This window comes from Terrapene carolina, unplaced genomic scaffold, assembly GCF_002925995.2.
Source record: "Terrapene carolina triunguis isolate 2854851 unplaced genomic scaffold, T_m_triunguis-2.0 Scaffold35098, whole genome shotgun sequence".
NCBI lineage: Eukaryota > Metazoa > Chordata > Testudines > Emydidae > Terrapene > Terrapene triunguis.
In genome coordinates this window covers 5,325,611-5,350,173 of record NW_020699449.1, presented here as the reverse complement: position 1 = coordinate 5,350,173, position 24,563 = coordinate 5,325,611, and the positions used below count along the sequence as shown (strand labels likewise).

The 24,563-nt window shown below is 44.7% G+C and overlaps 1 protein-coding gene across 1 annotated transcript in view; it reads left to right on the top strand.

The window, feature by feature from the left end:
• Window positions 1-22,381, top strand: part of MOB3B (MOB kinase activator 3B) — a 148,994-nt gene extending 126,613 nt beyond the window's left edge. The window contains exon 4 of the mRNA XM_026646516.2: window positions 19,698-22,381. Coding sequence (XP_026502301.1) covers window positions 19,698-19,727 — 30 coding nt within the window. The 3' untranslated portion in view covers window positions 19,728-22,381. The remainder of the gene's footprint in view (window positions 1-19,697) is intronic.
• Window positions 22,382-24,563: the final 2,182 nt, after the last annotated feature.

Here is a 24,563-nt window from a genome sequence, read left to right as displayed (position 1 = left end):
GCCCTAGTTAGGGGTATGCCAAACCAATACCCAACTAGTTATTTTTGAAAAACTGAAATCTTGATTCCTTGGCCCTTCTCTAATATATCTTTGTCTACCCTCCCACAAAATTGGGTACCTCTACTGGATGGAATGCACCATTTACAGCTGATCATTTCAGATTGGTCCACTAAAGACTTATCACTTCTTTTTAGAACAAATTTGCTATATATTTGAATATACAATTACACACCTAATTTGCATGCACCATCATAGTACTTTGGCATGCAAATATTTTAATTGTGTGTGCAACTGGCTAATAATGGTTATTTGACTACAGTTGGGCATATAAATTAGACATACACTTGTAATTTGTTAAGTCAGGCACATATGCTATAATCTTACTATGCAAGCTTACAATACTGACCTCTCAAAAGCGTTCCTCTTAGTGCCTGTTGCATATAGTGGAAATAAGTCCTAATACTAATACAAAAGTGGAAGAATAGAATATTGCTAGTCTGAAATAATATCCAAGAGAATATAAATGACTAGATGTTTTTATGTGTAAATTTTACTTTTTCATTCACGTGTGTTCCAGTACCAGACTCCTTGCTGTTAACCCAGCTGTTTTTCTTTTTAGAAGAATTTCCTTCTTAAAAATCTTTTTCAATTAGAGTTCATCTTTTGTGAGCACTAGTCATATTGACCAATATTTTACTTTACATGTTGTCAAAGTGACCAGAGAATTTGACAGTTACAAATTTTCTCCATCCCATGTAAAAAATAAACAAAAATTAGCGTTCTAGGACTTGTGTGGCTGAAAAATTTTACTCTCAGCTGTGATGAACAGAAAAGGCGAGACCCGAGCCACAGAATGGTGCCAGAGTTTTCAAAATTGTCATCTTCTGCATACATATTTTATTGATTATTGTTAGTGCATTAGATGATTAGATTGCTCAGTGTCCAAATATGTAATGGTAAGGACAGGAAACATCAAGAATGTTCCTGTTGATGATCTCCTTTGTCTAATTAAACCAGGCCAGGTTTTGGGTGGTACCGTTTGTGATTTTGATAATGTTTTGGACAAACTGCCGAGCTGACTTGTATTAAGCTGTGACACAGTTTCTCTTTCTTGTGGGTGCATAAATGAATGTTTCAGTTTCTTGTGGGGAGCGTACTAAATAGGTCCTGCCTTAAAACTTGCTCCATTAACATTTGAATTGCAGACTGCTGTGGAACTTGTCCTCCTTTAAAATGAATTCACATTTCACAAATTGTTAAAAAATAAATACATCTGCTTCAAAGGCAATCATTAAGACATGATAAAAGCAAGAGTTACAATTTCCCAGTCTAATAAAGATAAACTAGAGGCAGTAGGAATCAGTGGGAAACTTTAGACAAATCTGCAGGGATTTTATTCCTCCAAATATATAAAATGATGAAGAGCTTTAAAAGGGCACAGTCATATTAAAAATAGCACCTCTGTCTGAAACTTTTTTTTAACCTCCTGTTGTTTCATCTAGCCTAATATTGATGTGGGGATTTGGGGAATCTGTGTACAATTTATGACTTCCAGTTTGAGATTATGAATTCTCTGTATTGATCTCTTTATCAAACTACAAACTCCATTTTGATTGTAAGATTAGCCTGCCATCTCTGGCGTCTTTTTACTTATTTAGGGATAAAATTACAAGGCTTGGCAATACAGGGCTAACAGTGGAGGGTCATTAAACCTTGGCAGTCTTCTATTGAAATGGAAGCTCCCTTAGTCAAAGAAGGTGGCCAGACCAGGAAAACCAGTCCACCCAGGTAGGGTTGTAACTGAGCAATGAATCACCTGATGAGGTTGATTGAGGTCACCTGACAAAGAGGCCTGCAACTTTATAAAAGGAGGACTTTCTCACTAGCCAAGCCAAATTAGTGGGAAGGCGAAGGAACTAGAAGCAGAAGGCAAGGCTGTGCAGGAGAAGAAAGGGGAGGATCCGGACCCCCTACAGGACTCTGGCCTAACCCCAAAGAATGCTCAAAAGGGGTGAGGAAACAGAGGCAGGGAAGTGTGTGTAGGTGTTTTATTGTTTTGTCTGGATCTGTGTATTTCTGGTGCTGTCTAGAGCAGTCGTTCCTAATCTTTTTACTAAGGTGACCCCTTTTGAGACCCCTGTATTACATATGTGCACCCTCCTCCCCAGCAGCACAACCATAATCCCAGCCTAGTTCTGAGGGGAGGCCCTCGGGGGAATGGGATTGGAGAGCAGGGTCATCCTGCCTGCATTCACTCCGCAGCATCAGTTCCTGTCCTGCAGGACTGGGCCCAGCTCCCCACTCTGGATGTTGTGACCTGATGTATGGGGACACGGCACCACTCAGGTCATGACAGAGGGGCAGGTGGGCCAGACCTGAGTGCTGCTGTGACCCAGTGCACCAGGACTCAACAGCTGGAGCAGGGAGCTGGGCCCAGCACCATGGGACAGAAACCACTACTGCGGGCCAGGAGAAGTGTATGTTTGCCTCGCACCACGGTAATTCCCTCTGCTGTCAGTGTTCTCACGTTGTCTCTCCCGACCAGAATTTCTCTTCACAGGGCTGTTGTCTTTAGGGCCACGTCAAAACTCCAAAAGTTGGAGCCGTGGCTGGGGAGACCCTTCCTGAGTGGCTGTGGTTGGCAATGTCATGACAGGATGGGTGACTGTTCATGGAATAATGTCTTTTATAAGTCATCACCGGTGGCCTTTGCTACACCCTTTTTGAAAGGTCTGTTATATTCTGCACCCAGCACTGGCCTCCAGACGCAGTCTGGTGCACAGCTATAAACTCCCTCTCCATACACACCTTCCAGGTTATTGAGTGGACTCCTTGCATGGGGCTCTCTAGAAGGAATGTAACTACTTCTTCGAGTGCTTGTTCATGTCCAGTCCAATCAGGTGTGTGCGCGGGCACGTGCACAGTAGCTGGAAGATTTTCCCATAGCAGCATCCGTCGAGTCAGTCTGGGTGCCATCTTGAGTCGCGCCTTTATGGCGCTCAATATAGAGCCCTGCCAATCCGCCACCCCCTCAGTTCCTTCTTACCGCCGGTGATTTTTAGCTGGAACTTCCCTGTACTCTTGTCTCGGCAAGCGCATTTAGCAGTCTATATACATAATTTTCATTAGCTCTGTTGTGTTAATTAAATAGTTAGTAGCCCTTAGTGTTAGATTAAGTTCCCTTGGTTTCCCCTCCTATGCTCTCTCGACAGCGGGGCATGCCGGAGTCTCCGGGTTTCAAAGCATGCAGCAAGCGTATGCCCAGAAGCAATCCTCACACTTCGTGTTTAGGAGAGAGCTATCAGAAGGATCGTTGTGCCATCAGGACATTAAAGGATAGAGATCAGCGCCTGAAGGTCCTATTAATGGAGGCTGCACTCTGCCCTAGTCCAATCCTGGGTCGAGGGACCCTGTGCCGAGTTCCTGTTCCTTGGTGCGGAACACTCCGGCACCGTTGTCATGAGCACCAGTGCCAAGTAAGGACAAGGACTCACGGCACTGTCCCAGCTCCACTCATGGCTCACATGTTACACACAGGTGCCGCAGAAGAAGAAGAGGGGTCGTTCTCCCCCTGCTAGGCCTAAGGAGCCAGCCGTTATAAGACCCAAGTTGGGCCACACTACTTCCACTCCACCACTGCTGATGGTCACGTCGACTCCTGCCCGGTGTGGAAGGGCAGTTGAGTCAGGACCCTCCTCGTTCACCGAGGCTGAGTCGGGAGCTGTACCTCCTTCGACTCCAGAGGCGTTCGAGGTAGCCCAAGAACTGCTCCATCTCACGGCACTGTTCTCCCCTCCTAGACAGGACAAGTTGCCAGCACCGGCCGCTCCCTGCGCACCTTCAAGGGGAAAGCCCGCCATGATGCCTCGCCGATCTTCAACCCCGGCATACCACTCCCCGGCACCGGAACAGACCCAGCAGCCGCGCCAGTCCCCGAGCCCTCGGCGCCAATGGTCAGTGCCTAGAAATACCGCTCCACCATAGTCCTCTTTGTCAGACACGACGCAGTCGGACTCCTATCGGTCCTGTAGGAGTAGGAGCAAATGATCCGCGTCAACACAGGACCAACACCCTTACCCGGCACTGTGGCCCGCCCAATGGCATCAAAGCCAAGGTCACATTCCAGGGCGACGTCGGTGGCCTCGGCCACGTTTGTACCCCCCTCCAGCACTGTCAGCATTGGCAGGATCAGGGGTAGCCCCATTGCCACCCAGCGCCACCATCCTGATGGCACCGGCGCGGCCTGCACCGGCCCCAGTTGTTTCAGCTCTGATGGCTCCAACACTGATGACGACTCCAGGACTGCCCACGGCCCCGGCACCAACTGCGATTACCTCAGCACCGATGACACTTTCGGCACCAGCAGCATCGGCATCGGTGTATGAAGTCCCGACACCGAGGGGCACGACACCATGTGGGTCGGCACCGGCCCAAGAAATCCAGATGCCACGGGACCTGTTGGGTGCAGAAGGAAGGGAGCAGCCACCCCTTACGAGGGTCTCTTCCTCTTCCTCACCAGACGAGGCACTGGCGGGCACGGCTACAGCCCCAGCCATGGAGGACAGCAGGGTTCTACGGCAATTGCTGTGGCGGGTTGCCCAGGGCCTGGGCATTCAGGCAGAGGAGGTAGTGGAGGATGAAGATCCAATGGTAGACATCTTTGCCCCTTTCAGACCTGCATGTTTTGCCCTACCTCTTATAAAGACCATCTCTGACACCACAAAACCTTTGTGGCAGACGCCAGCCTCATTGCTCCCTATGGCTAAGTGCAACAGAAGGCGCTATTTTGTGCTGTCCAGGGGATGTGAGCATTTGTAACCCATCCCCCACCTGATTCTCTTGTGGTTGATGCTGCCAACCAATGTGAACGCCAGGGCTTCGAGGGACCCTCCTCGAAGAATTGGGAGGCAAAACGACTCAACCTTTATGGGAGAAAGGTCTATTCCACTGACGGATTGCAGCTCCGCATCTCTAATCAGCAGGTACTCCACATCTTAGATTCTAGGACTGGAAGGAACCTCGAGAGGTCATCGAGTCCAGTCCCCTGCCCTCATGGCAGGACCAAATACTGTCTAGACCATCCCTGATAGACATTTATCTAACCTACTCTTAAATATCTCCAGAGATGGAGATTCCACAACCTCCCTAGGCAATTTATTCCAGTGTTTAATCACCCTGACAGTTAGGAACTTTTTCCTAATGTCCAACCTAAACCTCCCTTGCCGCAGTTTAAGCCCATTGCTTCTTGCTCTATCCTTAGAGGCTAAGGTGAACAAGTTTTCTCCCTCCTCCTTATGACACCCTTTTAGATACCTGAAAACTGCTATCATGTCCCCTCTCAGTCTTCTCTTTTCCAAACTAAACAAACCCAATTGTTTCAGCCTTCCTTCATAGGTCATGTTCTCAAGACCTTTAATCATTCTTGTTGCTCTTCTCTGGACCCTCTCCAATTTCTCCACATCTTTCCTGAAATGCGGCGCCCAGAACTGAACACAATACTCCAGTTGAGGCCTAACCAGCGCAGAGTAGAGCAGAAGAATGACCTCTCGTGTCTTGCTCACAACACACCTGTTAATACATCCCAGAATCATGTTCGCCTTTTTTGCAACAGCATCACACTGTTGACTCATATTTAGCTTGTGGTCCACTATAACCCCTAGATCCCTTTCTGCCATACTCCTTCCTAGACAGTCTCTTCCCATTCTGTATGTTTGAAACTGATTTTTCCTTCCTAAGTGGAGCACTTTGCATTTGTCCTTGTTAAACTTCATCCTGTTTACCTCAGACCATTTCTCCAATTTGTCCAGATCATTTTGAATTATGACCCTATCCTCCAAAGCAGTTGCAATCCCTCCCAGTTTGGTATCATCCGCAAACTTAATAAGCGTACTTTCTATGCCAATATCTAAGTCGTTAATGAAGATATTGAACAGAGCCGGTCCCAAAACAGACCCCTGCGGAACTCCACTCGTTATGCCTTTCCAGCAGGATTGGGAACCGTTAATAACAACTCTCTGAATACGGTTATCCAGCCAGTTATGCACCCACCTTATAGTAGCCCCATCTAAATTGTATTTGCTTAGTTTATCGATAAGAATATCATGCGAGACCGTATCAAATGCCTTACTAAAGTCTAGGTATACCACATCCACAGCTTCTCCCTTATCCACAAGACTCGTTATCCTATCAAAGAAAGCTATCAGATTGGTTTAACACGATTTGTTCTTTACAAATCCATGCTGGCTATTCCCTATCACCTTACCACCTTCCAAGTGTTTGCAGATGATTTCCTTAATTACTTGCTCCATTATCTTCCCTGGCACAGAAGTTAAACTAACTGGTCTGTAGTTTCCTGGGTTGTTTTTATTTCCCTTTTTATAGATGGGCACCATATTTGCCCTTTTCCAGTCTTCTGGAATCTCTCCCGTCTCCCATGATTTTCCAAAGATAATAGCTAGAGGTTCAGATATCTCCTCTATTAGCTCCTTGAGTATTCTAGGATGCATTTCATCAGGCCCTGGTGACTTGCAGGCATCTAACTTTTCTAAGTGATTTTTAACTTGTTTTTTTTTATTTTCTCTTCTAAACCTACCCCCTTCCCATTAGCATTCACTATGTTAGGCATTCCTTCAGACTTCTCGGTGAAGACCGAAACAAAGAAGTCATTAAGCATCTCTGCCATTTCCAAGTTTCCTGTTACTGTTCCTCCCTCTTCACTAAGCAGTGGGCCTACCCTATCTTTGGTCTTCCTCTTGCTTCTAATGTATTGATAAAAAGTCTTCTTGTTCCCCTTTATTCCCTTAGCTAGTTTGAGCTCATTTTGTGCCTTTGCCTTTCTAATCTTGCCCCTGCATTCCTGTGTTGTTTGCATATATTCATCCTTTGTAATCTGTCCTAGTTTCCATTTTTTATATGACTCCTTTTTATTTTTTAGATCATGCAAGATCTCGTGGTTAAGCCAAGGTGGTCTTTTGCCACATTTTCTATCTTTCCTAACCAGCGGAATAGCTCGCTTTTGGGCCCTTAATAGTGTCCCTTTGAAAAACTGCCAACTCTCCTCAGTTGTTTTTCCCCTCAGTCTTGATTCCCATGGGACCTTACCTATCAGCTCTCTGAGCTTACCAAAATCCGCCTTCCTGAAATCCATTGTCTCTATTTTGCTGTACTTCCTTCTACCCTTCCTTAGAATTGCAAACTCTATGATTTCATGATCACTTTCACCCAAGCTGCCTTCTCCTTTCAAATTCTCAATGAGTTCCTCCCTATTTGTTAAAATCAAGTCTAGAACAGCTTCCCCCCTAGTAGCTTTTTCAACCTTCTGAAATAAAAAGTTGTCTGCAATGCAGTCCAAGAACTTATTGGATGGTCTGTGCCCCGCTGTGTTATTTTCCCAACATATATCTGGATAGTTGAAGTCCCCCATCACCACCAAATCTTGGGCTTTGGATGATTTTGTTAGTTGTTTAAAAAAAGCCTCATCCACCTCTTCCACCTGGTTAGGTGGCCTGTAGTAGACGCCTAGCATGACATCACCCTTGTTTTTTTACCCTTTTAGCCTAACCCAGAGACTCTCAACACTTCCGTCTCCTATGTCTATCTCCACCTCAGTCCAAGTGTGTACATTTTTAATATATAAGGCAACACCTCCTCCCTTTTTCCCCTGTCTATCCTTCCTGAGCAAGCTGTACCCATCCACACCAACATTCCAATCACATGTATTATCCCACCAAGTTTCAGTGATGCCAACAATGTCATAGTTGTATTTATTTATTAGCACTTCCAGTTCTTCCTGCTTATTACCCATAGTTCTTGCATTTGTATATAGGCATCTAAGATACTGGTTCGATCTTGCCTCCCAGTTTTGCCCTGACCCTCCTTTCTCTCTGCCATTATAGCCCACACTCCCTCTTGTTTCCGACCCATCTCCCTGGTCTCCATGTTCCCCACTTACCTGTGGGCTTTGCTCACCTGTCCCCGTTGAACCTAGTTTAAAGCCTTCCTCACTAGGTTAGCCAGTCTGTGTCCAAATAGGGTCTTTCCCCTCCTCGAAAGGTGAACGCCATCTCTGCCTAGCAGTCCTTCCTCGAATAGCATCCCGTGGTCGAGAAAGCCAAAGCCCTCCTGGCGACACCATCTTCGCAGCCAGGCATTCACCTCCATGATGCATCTGTCTCTGCCCGGGCCCCTACCTTTGACAGGAAGAATCAAAGAGAATACCACCTGCGCTCCAAACTACTTCACCCGTACTCCTAGAGCCCTGTAGTCATTCTTGATCTGCTCAGTGTCACACCTCGCAGTATCATTTGTGCCCACATGGATGAGTAGCATGGGGTAGTAGTCAGAGGGCTGGATAATCCTCGACAATGCCTCCGTAACATTTCGGATCGGGCCCCCGGCAGGCAGCATACCTCTCGAGATGAAATGTCAGGGTGACAGATGGGCACCTCCGTCCCCCTCAGCAGAGAGTCTCCACCACCACTATGCTATGTTTCCTATTCGCAGTGGTGGCAGCAGACCTCCCAGCCTTAGGGGTACGAGGCTTCTCCTCCTTTACTGTAGGGGGTGATTCCTTCTCTCCTGTATCAGGAAGAGCATAACGGTTCCCTATTACCACGGCGGGAGGGTTCGGAGCAGGGGTGGAGCACTGCCTGCTGCCAGAAGTAACCAGCTGCCAGCGTTCACCCTGAACCATCTCCTCCTCCACCAGTGGTGTATCAGCAGTCCTGTGTACTGGGACAGCTATCTCAGCTGTCTCCACATGGACACTGTTCAGGAATTGCTCGTGGATTCGGATGCTCCTCAACCTAGCCACCTCCTCCTGTGGCTCTCCCACCTGCTGCCTGAGAGATTCCACCAGCAGGCACCTTTCACATTGGATGGTCCCCCCAGCCTGGATATCAGTAAGTGGAAATTGCAAGTTACAGTCTCTGCAAAACCACACCGGGATCTGGGTAGAAGCATCCATGCTCAGGCGCTCTGTCTGGCTACAGGCGCAGGTGGAGGAGACAGAAGCAGTGCTGGCACTGGTGTTGCGGGTCTTCCTAACCATCGTAAGCTTCCCTCTGTCAAACTCCCGTCTGCAGCCCCCTGTCCGCTGAAAGGGTTGTTTAAGCAAGAAGTTTTGAATGTAGTTTGATTTATAGGTTTTAAAGGGAATAAAGGGAAACAGCTAGAACCGGCAAGGGACCCCCGTTCCCTTCCCAAACTCCCTTGTGAAACTCCCTGTTAGTAGCCCCTGGTCGCAAAATCTCCCTGGTTGCTTGTGCGCTGCTTTATAAAGCCCTGGCCTGTGTGAATGCCCCGCCCACTGATTAAGGCTCAGCCAATTACCAGAGGCTTCAGCTTTCAGACCTTCCTTTGAAGCTCACAGCTTCCAACTGCCAGCCAAAGCACACGGTCCTTCAAACAACCAAACAGACTGACAAACACAAGCTCAGCACACAGCAAGTAACCCCCAAACACAAACAAACACACGCTACAGACAGTCACTTACCCCAAGGGTGCTGTATTGCTCCTCCTTCACCTGGAGAACTCCCTTGCGAAACTCCCTGTTAGCAGCCCCTGTTCGTAGCCCCTGTGCTACAACAGATGCGGGACAGTGGTGAATTTTGTGGAGATGATGCCTCAGGACTCCTGCAACGAGTTTTCGGCTCTGGTGAAGGCAGGGAAGTTCATTTCGTGAGCTTTACGACAAGCCGCACTGGATGGAGTGGGTGCGGCTACCTGCGTGATGGCTATGGGCATAGCCCTGAGAAGGGGCTCCTGGCTCCAGGTCTCAGGCCTGCTGTGTGAGGTCCAACTACTATCCTGGATCTCCCATTCGAGGGCTGGGCTCTCTTTTCTGAGAAAACGGACAAAAGGCTGCATAGCCTAGAGGACTCAAAAGCCACTGTCCAATCATTGGGCCTCCCTACTCCCGCTACGTGGTGGAAGCATTTTAGACCGTAACCTCCCCCGCGCTTCTACCAGCAGAACCGTCAGGCCGGTTCCCGGAGAAGGAACAGGAGTGGCAGGAAAAGGCCACACCCGTCATCAGACCAGGGCTCTGGCCAATCCAAGCCACCTTCCGGCCCGAAACAGGCCTTTTGAAGGTGCGGTCGAGGATGGCGCAGAAGAACAAAAACTGGATCTATCCTGCCTTACCTTTTCATCCCGACTATCCCCTTTCTACCGTGCTCGGTCCCGTATCACTTCAGACCACTGGGTGCGCCACACCGTAGAGAGGGGATATTCCATCCAATTCTGTGCCCTTCCACTCCCCCTTCCCCGTCCCTCTTCAGGGACCCCTCTCATGAGCAACTCCTTATTCAGGAGGTGCACTCACTCCTTTTCCTAGGGACAGTGGAAGAGGTTCCTTAGGAGCAGAAGGGCAATGGTTTTTATTCTTGGTATTTCCTAATACCGAAAGCCAAAGGTGGGCTAAGGCCCATCCTTGACCTGCAAGAACTCAACAAGTTCATGAAGAAGCTCAATTTCCGTGTGGTCTCTTTGGCCTCCATCATCCCTTCATTGGATCCAGGAGATTGGTATGCCACCCTCGACTTGAAGGACGCGTACTTTCACATAACAATAACTCAGTTCCACAGAAAATACCTCAGGTTTGTGGTGAACAACACCCACTGCCAGTTCACAGTCCTCCTGTTCGGCCTGTCAGCGGCACCTCGAGTATTCACCAAGTGCATGGCAGTCATGGCCGCGTTCCTGTGCAAGCGGCAGGTACAGGTGTTTCCATACTTCGATGACTGGCTGATCAAGGGCCAATCCAAGACTGAAGTAGAGATGCCTTCATAAGAGCTTCTTTCGGTGAACTGGGCCTGCTACTGAAGGAGGGGAAATCACCGCTGTCCCCGGTTCAGAGGATAGGATTTGTAGGGGCGGTACTGGACTCGACACAGACCAGGGCATTCCTTTCCAAAGTGAGATTTCGAGCCCTGGGCAACATTATTTGAGGTCTCCGACAGTTCTCCACCATCTCAGCATGGAACTGCCTGGAACTTCTAGGACACATGGCAGCTTGTACCTACGTGGTACAGCATGCCAGACTCAGACTTTGACATCTTCAGTCATGGCTGGTGTCAATGTGGCTGGCGTCGGTATATCGGCCAGCCCGGGACAGTTTGGACAGGATTGTAACCCTGCCTCGCCCGGTACTCGACTCCCTCCTGTGGAGGCTCGACCCGCAGGTAGTATTTGCAGTGGTCCCTTTCACCAGCCCCCAGCCATCCCTCTCACTAGTGCCAGATGCATCAGACTTGGACTGGGGGGCACATTTGGGAGACCTCAGAACACAAGGCCTCAGGTCTCAGGTGGATCTCGCTCTACACATCAACGTCAAAGAACTGAGAGCGGTGCGCTTGGCATGCCAAACTTTCCGAGCCCACCTAGCAGAGAGATGTATATCAGTCCTGACAGACAACACCACGTGTGTTAGGATGCCCTCATGTTGTGGGACTTCTGTGTAGAGCACGCGATACACCTGCAAGCATCGTACCTCCCTGGGATACAGAACGAGTTGGCGGACCATCTCAGCAGGTCGTTCCACGGCCGCAAGTGGTCCCGTCACCTGGATGTCATGAACTCAGTCTTCCATCAGTGGGGTTTTCCCCAGATAGACCTGTTTGCCAACACTCCAGCGGCAGGGAGCAGAGGCTGCACTCTCTGGATGTCTGCAGAGCGCTAACCTTCTACATCGAGAGAATGAAACAGTTCCGAAACTTGGTCCAGTTATTCGTGGCGGACAGAATGAAAAGTCTTCCTGTCTCTTCTCAATGGATTTCGTTGTGGATCACATGCTGCATCCAGGAGTGCTACAACCTGGCAGAGGTGCCTGTTGCTTTGATCACTGCGCACTCCACCAGGGCACAGGCTTCCTCAACAGCGGTCCTGACTCAGGTTCCCATCCAGGAAAACTGCAGGGCGGTGACATGGTCCTCCATCCACACTTTCGCCATGCACTATGCAATCACCCGGCAAGCCAGAGCGATGCTCCAATCAGTGGATGACTCCAACCCCACCTGGAAGCATGCTACCATGCACATAAGCCCGTACACACCTGATTGGAATGGACATGAACAACACATCTCAAACAGTTACGAGAAGGTGAGTAACCATTTTTTCCTGTGCCCTTTCCTCCCTTCCCTCAGTAGTACTCCTATGCTGGGACAGCCATAATTGTCTCTTACTGTTCTTTCCAGAGCCAGGGCAGTTTTCAAAGGATGGTGAAGAGGAGCAGTTTGCCCCCATGATTTAACTAGCAGCTGTAGCATCATGTAAGGGGAAAACGTGGCCAAGCCAACTCTGTGCTGGTGCTTGTCAGTAGACACCCTGGGTCTGACATGATTGTGAAATTACAGGGGGAGTGAATGAGGTTTTGAATCTCTGCAGGAGTCCCAGTATTTCTGAAGGGGATTATTTTTTAATTGTTTTTCCTGTGAGATTTTATAGCATTTGCCATCTTTTTTTAATCATCCTGACACTTAGTCTAGTTTCCTGTTAGCTCCCTTCTAAGGCAGAAACATAGATCTATGCCTCCATCAAGTACCCAGATTGAGCTAAGATCTCAATTATCATTCCTGATGTTTTGCACACTCTACATTTGATTCATGTGAGGATAGAAACAGAGTTTCCTTTGGAGAACAAGATTATTTACTGGGACAGCCGAGCCACATTGGTGGGACCATGTTGTTCCCTGGAGTAACTCTGTTCAGGCTGCTCTGGAATTTCCCCAAAGTGAATTTACCCTTTAGAAATGCTGGAAGCTCTTGACGTCCTCACAGACTCAGTAAACTGCTCAATTTTTCTTTGGGTTTTTTGCTTTCTTTACAGGTGAACTGAGAAGCAAAAATAAAAATTGAGTTAAGTCTAGATGCATGTGCTTAATGTTGGAGGGAGGAGAAAGCATTCATTAGAGAGATAAAGATGAATTAACTTTTTAGAAACGTGTGTGTTCCGTCTCGGAAATCATTTTGGTATTTCCTGAAAAATATCCCATAATGCATCGTTCTGTGACAACACAAAACCAGGGACTGCAGTGAGACTTCTGGTGTTTGTGAAATTGCATTCTGGGATGACCCCAGCAAACCAAGAGGTGCCAAAATGATTTGACAGGGCAGAATAAAGGATTTTTTTTTAAAGTTAGTTACAAATTAGTTCGGTTTAAATGCCCCAACAGCCTGGTCCCTGGGCATATTCGGCAAGTAAATCTGTTCTTGAATCAATTTCTCTTTTTGCTCTGCATGGCATCTTTAAACAACACCAATCATTTCTGCCATCAGCTGTTGAGTTAATTATATAATCCAACACCATGGGCAGCAACAATTCTTGATGCATTGGCCACACAGTGATTGCAAGGCAATACTCTATCACTGCTTCTAATTGCTGTTCAAGGGGAACTGCAAAACCAAAACAAAAATTTATTTAAGTCCAGACTTCATTACTAACTGTCCCCACTAAGTAGGCGGTGGGAGCATTTATTTGGCACAGGAATAAGCTTTAATATATTTTAAAATTGGTTTTAATCTTTCACTTTCTATTCCTCTGTCTACCTGACTCTAATTTGTCTGTCTAGTCTATCTGTGTACCGATTAATTCCCACCTGGGGCTCAAGATCATAGCACCACAGACCAGAGTCAGCAAATTCCTGTGTTACTGTTCCTTAGAAGTCCTTAGCCAGCAAATTGACTCTCTTCACTGTTGGGCTTCCTTCCCCTTATACCCTCATTGTCTATGATAGGTTTTACTTGTCTAGAATGTCCCCCAACTCTTGTCCCCCAGCTAAAATGAACACTACGTTTCTAGATAATCACTGTACTATGAAGACTATGGAGTTTATTCTCCCATCAGAGCGTGGGAGGATTTAGACTCCAATTTGTGTTAATGGCAACTTCCTGTGTAAGTTTTCCATGCATCATTGAGATTATAGAGGCATAATGTCCTCCACTTAGGTGGGATTTTTGCATTGACCTAAATGGAACCGGGCTTTGGCTTTATATTTCTTAGTGCCTACCAGAGTTGGTGAGACTGTTTATTGTGGTTTATAATCTGTGGTCGCGGACCCCTGGGAGTCCGCAATCTATGTTTAAGGAGTCTGCAAAAGATTGCCGTTTCCCTAGGACTGTGGCTTCCAGCCTGTGGTCCGCAGACCCCTGGGGGTTCGCAGATTATGTCTAAGATTTCCAAAGGCGTCTGCACTGCCATTCGAAATTTTGTATGTGTGCATAAATGAATAAAGATTTAAAACCACTGTGTTAAAATATTTGAAGGAAGGATAATCATTTTGCTTTTTTTGAAGACAGTGCTGTGAATTTGACAAGAAAAAGCTGACTGCTTTGGAAAGGACCAAAAACAAAAGGCTTTAATTGTTTCCACATTTTATAATGGAATACTCCACATTTGCTCCTACAAGAAGTCATCTCTAGTCACATTCCTTTCGTGCAGCCCTTCCTCCCAAAAAACGCCCCATCAAAAACGTGACTGACGATAACATATTTTGCCGCCTTTATAATAATTTCTATTGCTATTCTAGAAACCATTTCCTGGTTATTTTTCTTCCCTATTGTAAATTTCCGTTAAGGGAAACAACAAACACACACACACACACACACACACACTTTTCACACTCTCCCCTCTAAAGAAAATAATCTGTATCTTCAATTTGTTGACATCACTCCGAGGTCAGTTGAAGTCAATAGAACCTGTACCTATGCATAGGATGGAATTTAGCCCTGCTTGTCTCTTTGACCGTTTCTCTGTTGTTAACTTCCTGGGAACAGTGTGTATCCATTTAGAAACGGCTTCTTCTCTGCTTCAGCAATGGTGATATTGTCAGCCTGAGTGTCGTTTTCTGAATCTCTGACTCCCACAAACATTTCCAACACCAAAGCCAAACAGGTGTTGGAACAGAAGGCCATTTAAATAGGAGTGTGAAGGCAAGGATGGAACTGCAGAGCAGCTTGCAGCAACACAGCCAAGTGGAGGATGGAGGAAAGGCACAGGATGGATGGGACCATGAAACTAATTATGCAGCCAGACAAAACCGTACATATTTTATGATACAAGATGAGATATTTTTTTCATTAACATAGAGGAAAAATTCTGCCTCAGCAAAAACCTGAGACTTTGTAATGCAGACTTACACTCCATGAATACTTTAGAGATGAAGCATTCACAGTTGTGCTTTGCAAATGCTACCTTTCAGGCATTAACGTGGGGAGTGTTTTAAAAACCTTCAGTAGACGCAGTGTGCATAAACTCCATATCTTATAGGATCTCCTTGCTGCCTGTTGAGCTGTTTCTAATGATCCCCTCACTATCTGAGCTCTGGTTTTTCTTGAGTAGGGAACAGGAAATTTGAGTTTCAAATTGTTGCTTTTTCTGCTCATTACTGATCTGGGCAGGAAGAGTTTGCCTCCCTCTGATCCTGCAAAATGGGCAGATTTACTGACACCAATTCTCTGCTTCTGCAAAACTATTTTCTTGTCTTCCTAAAAAACATAAACTGTTGGCTGACTCCTCTAGTAGCTGTGTGGAAGCAGCGGCAGAAGGAGGGGTGTCTGCCTGTCCGTGTATCAGACTTACAGAGAGCCCATCGCTCTGGTATCTAGGCTCCAAATACATAAATTAAGCATCTGCAGCTATTAACACTGCTTCAGCAAGCATCAACAGTTTGCTGACGGGGGAAACACCACCAGGGCTGGCTGAAGCCAGGATGAAGACATTGACATTGCAGCAATAAGCTGCTAAGAAGTTGTTCAATAGTCTGTTTTTCCTGAGTGCGTGTGGGTGAATTTCTGAATGTGGAAAATTTTCAGAGGATGATGTTATACAATTGGAAAAACTAAGTTCTAGAATTTACTCTGCTAGTTTAATATCAGTGTGTTTGGCTCCACTCAGTGGAGATGACTCAGAATGCAAAGTGGCCTGGAAGGGCCTGTAGCAGCACTGAGGCACTTGAATGTCCATTCATTCTTTTAACTGCGTTGTCTGGAAAAATCGAGTATTCTGAACTCTGATGGCTCTTCCTAGTAGACTTCTGAAGGTTAGAAAAGCTGATCGGTATTTTCAACAACTTTTGACTGTCCCCACCAAGAATTGGTGCTTTGTGATCCTTTAAAAAACATAAAAATTGATGCTGCAGAATTCCCCTCAGGTCCTAAAATCTGTTCTTCCAGGAAACAATGTGCAGCAAGAGAGCATGATATTAATATGCTATAAATTACTTATGATTGTTTGTGTGTCTGCTGGTAGAAATTTCTGTTGACCTTCCAAGATAGTAAGATTACAGGGATCACACTTGTGTACGAGAAAGCAAACAGCTGTGTAGTGACTTGTATTGAATGTTGCTTTTTATTTTTCATTGTTCTGGAGGAAAAACCTGTGGATTAGAGGTAGTTGAAAAATTTGCAGGTTTTTTTTCATGAAAATATTCATGAAACATTCATCCTGTTTTTTTAACCACCTCTTAAATATCGATAGCAAAGCAGCTTACTCCATTCTTATGATTTGCTTTAAAGCAGCCTTCAATGACAGCATTCCATATTGTATGCAGTGTAGTTGTAGCTGGGTTGGTCCCAGGATATTAGAGACAAAAGATGGGTGAGGTAATATCTTTTATTGGACCAGCTTCTGTACTGTTACTTTGATCATCCAACATTTTGATTCAGAGCAACATATCGGATGCTATAGAAATTCCGAAACAAGCTGATGTAGAAGCTGATTACAGATGTGGAAGGCATAAAATCTGTGCAGTGCTATAGAACAAAGAAGCATCCTGAAGGAATGAGTTATAAAGTACAAGATAAATTTTCAGTTACAGGATTGCCAGGAAACCCTTTATTTTGGGAAGTAATCAGCATGTTAATGTTATTAAACAAATGATAAAATAAGGTGAATTTTAGGAACTCATAAGAAGCTTTATTTTGTTTTAATGCAATTTACATTTTCCAGACAATGGATGGATTTAAGAGGCTGATGTAAATAATCTCTTGTCTACACGCCCGAATTTTAATTTGATGTGTATTTGCTGATTGAGAGTTGGACATGAATAAAAACAATAGATATGATCACGTCCCCTCAATCCATGTGTGGAGGAGCCTTCTGAACATGGATCCCCAGGTTTCTCATTGTGGTGGTGACTTCTCAGCTGAGTCGTTTTTATAGAGGGAAGTAAAGAATAAAGAAAATTCCACCATAGAAGAAGGTTCTCAAGCTAAAATCTTTAGATTGTGGGGTCCCTTAGCAGAGTTGCTGTGCCATAAATTTAGCTTATACATATAGAAATATCACTATATTCAGCACAGGTTCCCAACAGTGGATTGGATGACCTTTATTTACATTTCAGTTTCTTTACATTGGGGGGAGGGATAGCTCAGTGGTTTGAGCATTGGCCTGCTAAACCCAGGGTTGAGAGTTCAATCCTTAAGGGGGCCATTTAGGGAACTGGGGTAAAAATCTGTCTGGGGATTGGTCCTGCTTTGAGCAGGGGGTTGGACTAGATGACCTCCTGAGGTCCCTTCCAACCCTGATAGTCTGTGATTCTATGATTAGAGTCATCTACATAGCATCTGCTTGAATATCTCTTGGCTCCGCTGTGCTGCTCCCCTAGCTCCTGCTAACCCTTGGAAACACAGCTCAGCCACATTTCCAAGGAGCTTGATGTGTTTGAGGAGGAAGGTGGAACATTTCACAGCTCTGGAACTCCCTACCTCAGAAGGGTGCTGGTTCCACTCTGCAGGAAGACATAGAAGACGTATCCCTTAGATATCATTTAAATACCAAAAGCCACCCATGCAAATTAAAGGCTAGTGTCCCTGATCCAAACAAGCAGTTGCCGGTGTAACAAGGTCCAGTTTTATTAAGTGAATTTAATGCGTGCTTTGAAAGGTGCTATAGTGATAGATTACAGTCTGCTACTTATCCAGAGACTAGGTACACGCAGGCAGTGACTATACCAATGTGCCTCAGCCCTGAGCCAGAGAAAGTCCTGTTAGGGCTGAGAGGGCAACTTAATTTCCAAATCTAGTTAATCCTTGGCCTTTTTGCTAACACTGCTAGTTGTGATATGAATCCGGCCTTCTAGGAATTGAACTGAGACTACCAAACTCCTTTCAGATAAGCCCCAAAGAGTGGTCACGTGTTAGTGGGTGCTACCAAAGTGGGCTGGATATGAAGCAGTGCTCTGGAGAAGAGATGCCATAATTCATTTCCAAACCCTATGCTATCCACTTCCCCAATCAGGTGTTAAATTGACATGGTTGCGAGTGAGATGTTACATTTACATTTCAGCAGTGTTATTTAATCCTATGTAGAATTAATTTATATTCTTGAGTATGTATCTATGCATTGCACAATATACTTTAGCACGCATGAACACTTCGATCCCTAGTTACATATGTATAAACCAATCCTATCGTGAGTCATTAAAAACTGCTCGCCAGTGTGGATAGCTAGGGATATGAGCCTCAGCTTTGGAACATCTAGCTTCTCTGGCCACTCGAGTTCAGATCTAAGTAGTGTTAGCTCAGTCCTTGATATTTCAGAGGTAGGTTAGTTGAGGACCATACAGTTCATTTATTAATGTATGTACTATGATTTAGCTGTATAATAAAAAAATACCTGTGATCACACGTGGAATCTTTTTTTGGATGCAACCTTATAATCTGAGATCCTGTGTGCTCTGTATTGACGCTGAAGATCCTGCAGCAATTTTAATGGGTAGTAGTTTGTCTTTCACCATAATTTTCCTCTCACTGTACTTTGTTATATCAGTTGACTGCCACCGTCCACCTGGCTGCATTTCACTAGTGCTGGCCCTCGGTAGAGCCTCACCTTGCAAACATTACTTAGTACTTACTGTCATGAGTAGTAACCCCACTATAGTCCGTGTCCTTGCAGCACACTGCATAGATGTTAGTATGTTGAAGTCAATGAGACTATTTGTAGTAGTAATAGCTATACCTGGTAGCAAGAGTTTGCAGGATAGGACTGATGCTCTGTGGTCCTTCAGGAGGAAAGGTGCCATCTAAATGTAAAATATTCTTCTTCTGATATATGGAATACAGTTAGAGGTATTTCCACACCACAACCATGTACCAGAATACCATTAAAGTCCAGATCCAAACTTCATGGCTTGGATCCACCTCTATAATGGACTGAACCAAATCCCACATCAGAACGCTGCTGAAGTTTGGGAAATTTCCCAGATCCAATTCTGAATCCAAACTTGGCTGCTCTGGCCTAAATCTAGAGAAGATCTAACATTTGTGTCTGTGTGTGTGTAACTAGCTAGAATATTTACCTTTATATTTCAGAATTGAGGATTATTCCTCTTGCCTTCGAGTTCAGTGACAAATTGGAATTCCATTTCTTACTTTAACTTAAAATGCTTCCAGGGTGATAGCCGAAGAGAACTTTTGCAGGTGATTTATCTCCTTTATGTAGGACACAGTGCCATTTAGCTGGCATAGTTAGGGAATTTAGATAGTATTAAAAATGTCAGAAATGATAAAAGATTGTATGCTAATTGCCAATTACATGCACTGTCCTTGAAGATAACAAAGAATAGCACAGACACGTGACATATGAAGCTACACTGCTGTTTGTGGTGTGGTGAAATGTGCAGATAATAAATGCGCAGCAGCTGTGAGCATATTGTAAAGCCAGTGACCTTTTGATTTTTAATTCCCTCTTTTGTTTTACAGAAAGAGATGACAACCAGGATGTGTCACTAAAGAGCCACCCGTCGAACAGAAGAGAAATCCAGTTTCATCCTTATTGCAAAGCTAGAGGTCATGAGAGACCTCCTGGGCTGAACCTGCCTGTTAATTCCCATGGGAGGGAAAGTCAAGGACAGAAGGTTACTTTCACAGATGCTTCTCAACATTATGTGTGCTCTTAACCCTGAAAATGCTGCTAGGAGCCTCCTCTGAATGATGTGGATTACCAAGTGAGAAAGAATTGTCTTGGAATTTTTTTCTGGTTCCTGAATTATTGAGGAGGAATTCTTCAGTCACAGTGACGTTCCATGTTCCTGCTGTTCAAGCTTTCCTGGAACTCAGGTTTTTAGGCTGGCCTGTATATTTGTAATTTTGAAATGAACCTGTGTTGTTAGTTGAAAAGATTTTGTATACTTTGATTTTGTGTACTTTGTTTTCCAAGTTCAGCACAATATTAAGAATTCTGGAACTTCAGCAAGATTTTCAGGTGGAGCCTTCCGTGTCTGCATAGGACTTTAGACGCCAGCCAAGGTTTGTGGGTAAATATTCCAAAATGCCACTGAGCCTCAACGTCCATAGGAACACAGCTGCTTTCCCCAGCAGATCTGGCAGTGTGTACTTTGCTTGTTTTCTTGCTTCAGTTCTCAGTTAGGTGACGATGGGCCAGATTCTGATCTCGGCTCCATCAGTGTAAACCCAGAGTAACGTCAGTGAGTTCAGTGGAGTCGCCCTGGAGTTACACCAGTGTGACTGACAGCACAGTCTGGCCCAGTATGTGTACAAAGAAGGGTGGTGGTAATTAGAGTTGAACGAAATGCCCTATGTACCACAGAGGTTTGGTGCATGCATGTAATTTTAGCTCTGTCCTGTTTCTTTTTCTCCCCCACCTCATTCTTTTCAAAGTGAGGATATTCCGTTTGTGGGGGAAAAGGGATTGTAAATTAACGAAGACTATTTGGGAGAAGGTGAGGTCAAAACCCTAATGCATGACTGCATTGCATGTAAATACTGTCTAATAAGACAGGCTGTCTTCCACACTACAAACATGTAGTATAACAGTTCCCAGTATACAGTCTAATTTAAATCAGTGACCTCAACATCTGGCCTAAGGTATTCATCGTAAACTCATTAACTTATGTACAGTGTGCCTGGTGCCATGGTGATGGGCCCATTAGAAATATTTGTAATAGTATTTACTGAGAGAAGGTCTCTAGAGACACATTTTAACAAGTGGAAAATATACAGAATAGTCCCATATATTCCGTGCCTTCTAAGGAATCTGGCATGGACCTTTTGTTCAATAATAAAGATGATTCTTTCAGATCATATGCTGATTCCTGCTGCCCCTAAGCATCTATTCCCACCAAAGTGATTTTAACAGTCTCTGCTTCTTCTGAGGTAGTATTGGAAGCAAACTTCATAGAGTATCCAGTGATGGAGTACTAGTGATGATATATGATAGACTGAAATATAGCAGACACGAAAGAATAACAACAAACATCTGAGCTCATATTGTTGCACATAATGATAATGTCTCATTCCCCTGCTTGATTTAATAGGCTCTGCAGCAGAGGTGCAGAAGTCAATGATCACATATATGCGGGGACAAAGGGTTTGAGCTATGAAAATTCAGTGTTGCTAAGTTGGAAGTTTTTCCATATCTTTAGAATTATGCAAATAGCGTTAACCCTTGCCTTCAAGGAATGTTCAACTTTCAGTTTGTTACATTGAACTAAAGTACTCCTTCCTCTTTCATTGTTCTTTTGCAATCAAGCTACTTCTTGAATGCACTACAGGGACTATGTTACACATGATCTTCTTAACATTCATTTGGCTGGTGCTTACCCACTGCGTAATTGTGGAACTCATTGCCACAAGATATCACTGAGGCCAAGAGCTTAGTAGGATTGTTTAAAAAAAATAGTTATATGGTTAGAGAGAATATTAATAATTATCCATCACATGATTTCTTGTACCTTCCTTGGAAGCATCTAATTCTAGCCACCGTCACAGACAGAACTGCTGGTCTGGTGTGGCATATCCTGTATTGTTAATTTCTAGCATTTCGAAGGGTTAAGACACATGGCGGTTCACTACCAATATTTCCACAGCTTTGCCATATGCAATGAAAGTTTATATAAAGAAGATGTGAATCTGTGGAATCTTTAGGCAGAAAATCAAACCGTGACTAGATAAAATTGAAAAGCCTAATATTTTATCTACAAAGTCATTTTTATTCTACCTTTCACTAAAGCCACTTACTATATACTGTCTGGGTCTAATTAACATAGTGCAATTCTAAAATGTGCAGGAATTTGTTCCCTGTTGTTTTGATTAACTTTTTTGTGATAGTGATAATTTCACCGAATTTGAAAAACTGTTTTTTAATGGTTTTTTTGTTTTTAAATTAGGTCCCAGTTCAGTTTAATAACTATTGTGCTCTCCCTAATGGCTGTTATAGATTCTGCAGCAGAGAGAGACCCCAGAGACATCCTGGCTGTCTCAGCCAGAATTCCTATTGGGTGGCACTAGGAGAGTCCATTGCAAAACAGGAGCGGCACCAGCCATTGAAAGGTGTAGTGTGCGCTTGCTGCCTACACTGGCCCATGTAGAAAAGGGATGCAGACATAGACCCACACTTGGCCCATTCTGTTTGGGCACAGTCCTGCTGCTGCTGCTAATACTAGTCTTATCCTTGTGCTGAGGGAACACCAGGACCGGATCGTGCCTGACCCCCGTACAGGAGGTAAGGAACGGCTCTTTGAGTTCCCTCCTCTTTGTTCCCATGCGCAAGGCTAAGCACATTTTGGCCCAAAGCGCAATTATGAAATGGGCATCTCACAGCAGCCCAAGTAAGTTGGTTATTACAAAAAAATCCATGCAAACCTTCATCCCTAAAGCTAACAATGCTAGGAAATAATGAAATGTATGTTATTGCACGACCATTTTGGATGTACCTGTCATTTCTGGGGTTTGACTTGGCAGATTATTTCCCAACAAGAGTCCGCTATAACTTTCTGCAGATCGTATAAGTGTTTAATTCAGCACTGGCCTGGGTGCCTCAAACAATGTGGCATGGCTCATTTTCCTCCCTCCCCATCTCTGTGACGTTTAACAGCCCAACAATAGCAAAGGGTGGAATGTGGAGTATTGTCAGACTTACGAGTTTTAAATTAATCCCTGCATTAGAGAGCAGAGTCCAGGTGCTGTAAACATTAGTCCAGGAGATTGTATTTCACCCTTGATAATCCACCTAGCGTCAGAGATAAATATAATCTTATTTCAGTTGTTAATCACAGGCCCTGTTTTACACAGACTCATCGGCATACTTAACAAGAGAGTAGCTAAAACTTCAGTGGATGTACATCTAACTAATCCACTTAACCTAAGAGGGGAAGTCCACCCACTAGACTTCACTGATAGGCAGAATTCTTAACTGTCTTCTGGGCTCAACTTCAAATATGTATGCTTCTGTTCTTTTGCCATTAACTCCCTAAATACTTCAACCAGGTTTTAGCCGTTGTGTCTTCTGTTTCTTGCCTTCTAAAAAAAGGATTAACCTTCATTCCAGTGCTTACCTGATCTTAATGCTAAAGATAACAGTTTCAGGGGAATCCAACAAGAGAAACCTGCTTTTGTTGATCAAGAGTATTGCTAGCTTTATGCCAGGATTTGGGATGCTGCTGTGTGACCAAAACACACAGCGATGAGGAATTTTGGGAAGGACTTTTCTTTTGGGTGTAATACATGCACTACTCTTTGGCACATATAATGACAATGGGGCCAAATGCTAACGTCCTCCCTTGGTTCTTACTCCGGGAAAAGTCCCATTGACCTTCAGTGGGAGTTTTGCCTTAGTGACAGCTAAGAGCCAAAGCATGTGCTCCCATGGGAAGGCTAAGAAACTGCACATGGGAAACTGAGTTTCCTTCCAAGTTATCCCCCGGTAGGCAGCAAGCCTTGCACAATGTGGGATGTGCGGCTCTCCTGACCCGAGAATACCTCAAGATCTGTGGGGTAAGCCCACGGGGATTTACAAAGAGCTAGTATATTCATGCAACGGCCCGGTGCCCACATATTGTCATGATTATCCTATATGGGGAAATTTCTCTGGGTTTGGAGGTTTCTGCTGCCATAGATTTCTTCCCCAGCGCCACCGAGCTATGCCTCCTCAAACCAAACTGCCTCCATTCCTGCCCTTTGACAACATTTAGCTCCAAGAGCTTGGTTTTTGTTCCTTTCGTTCGCTCTATAAAGGAAAAGAAGGTGAGAGCTGTGAGTAAGAACTACAGAATTGGATCAAATGTGCATAAAATAGGAATATGTCTGCTGCCAAGTGCAGTGCTTTAGGAATGGGTTTATGCTGCAGGTATCACACAACACTAGCAAGCTGTCAGTAATGGGGCAGTGCGTATATCAGAAGGAAGAATGGGATTTTCCTACTGGTTCCAAAGGCAAAATAAACCAAGAGTGGCCTCTGAATCGCTAATGATAACCTTGTAGTTTTGTTAATGTAAATTTAGTGTGATCCAATTTATCTTTGTGTTTCTTCATGAGAGAGAGAGAGGCAGGCAATGCTATTTGGAAGTTAGCCAAACAAAGTTGGAGCTTTGAAATGGGGCGATTGTTTCTTTTCTGTGTAACAGATTTTCCTGTTTTTAAATGGATATATTATAATAAAGTTTTATAACAGAATATTCTCCCTGGGAAGAAATGAATTAGTTATCTGAGCTTGTGTGCGTGCCTGTGTGCGCATTTGTGGTTTTTCCCCCCCACTAAATAGATACAGAGGCTTTTTTGTTTCATAGTTTTTAGGGGAAATGCTTTTTTCTAACAAATGATTTGAATATA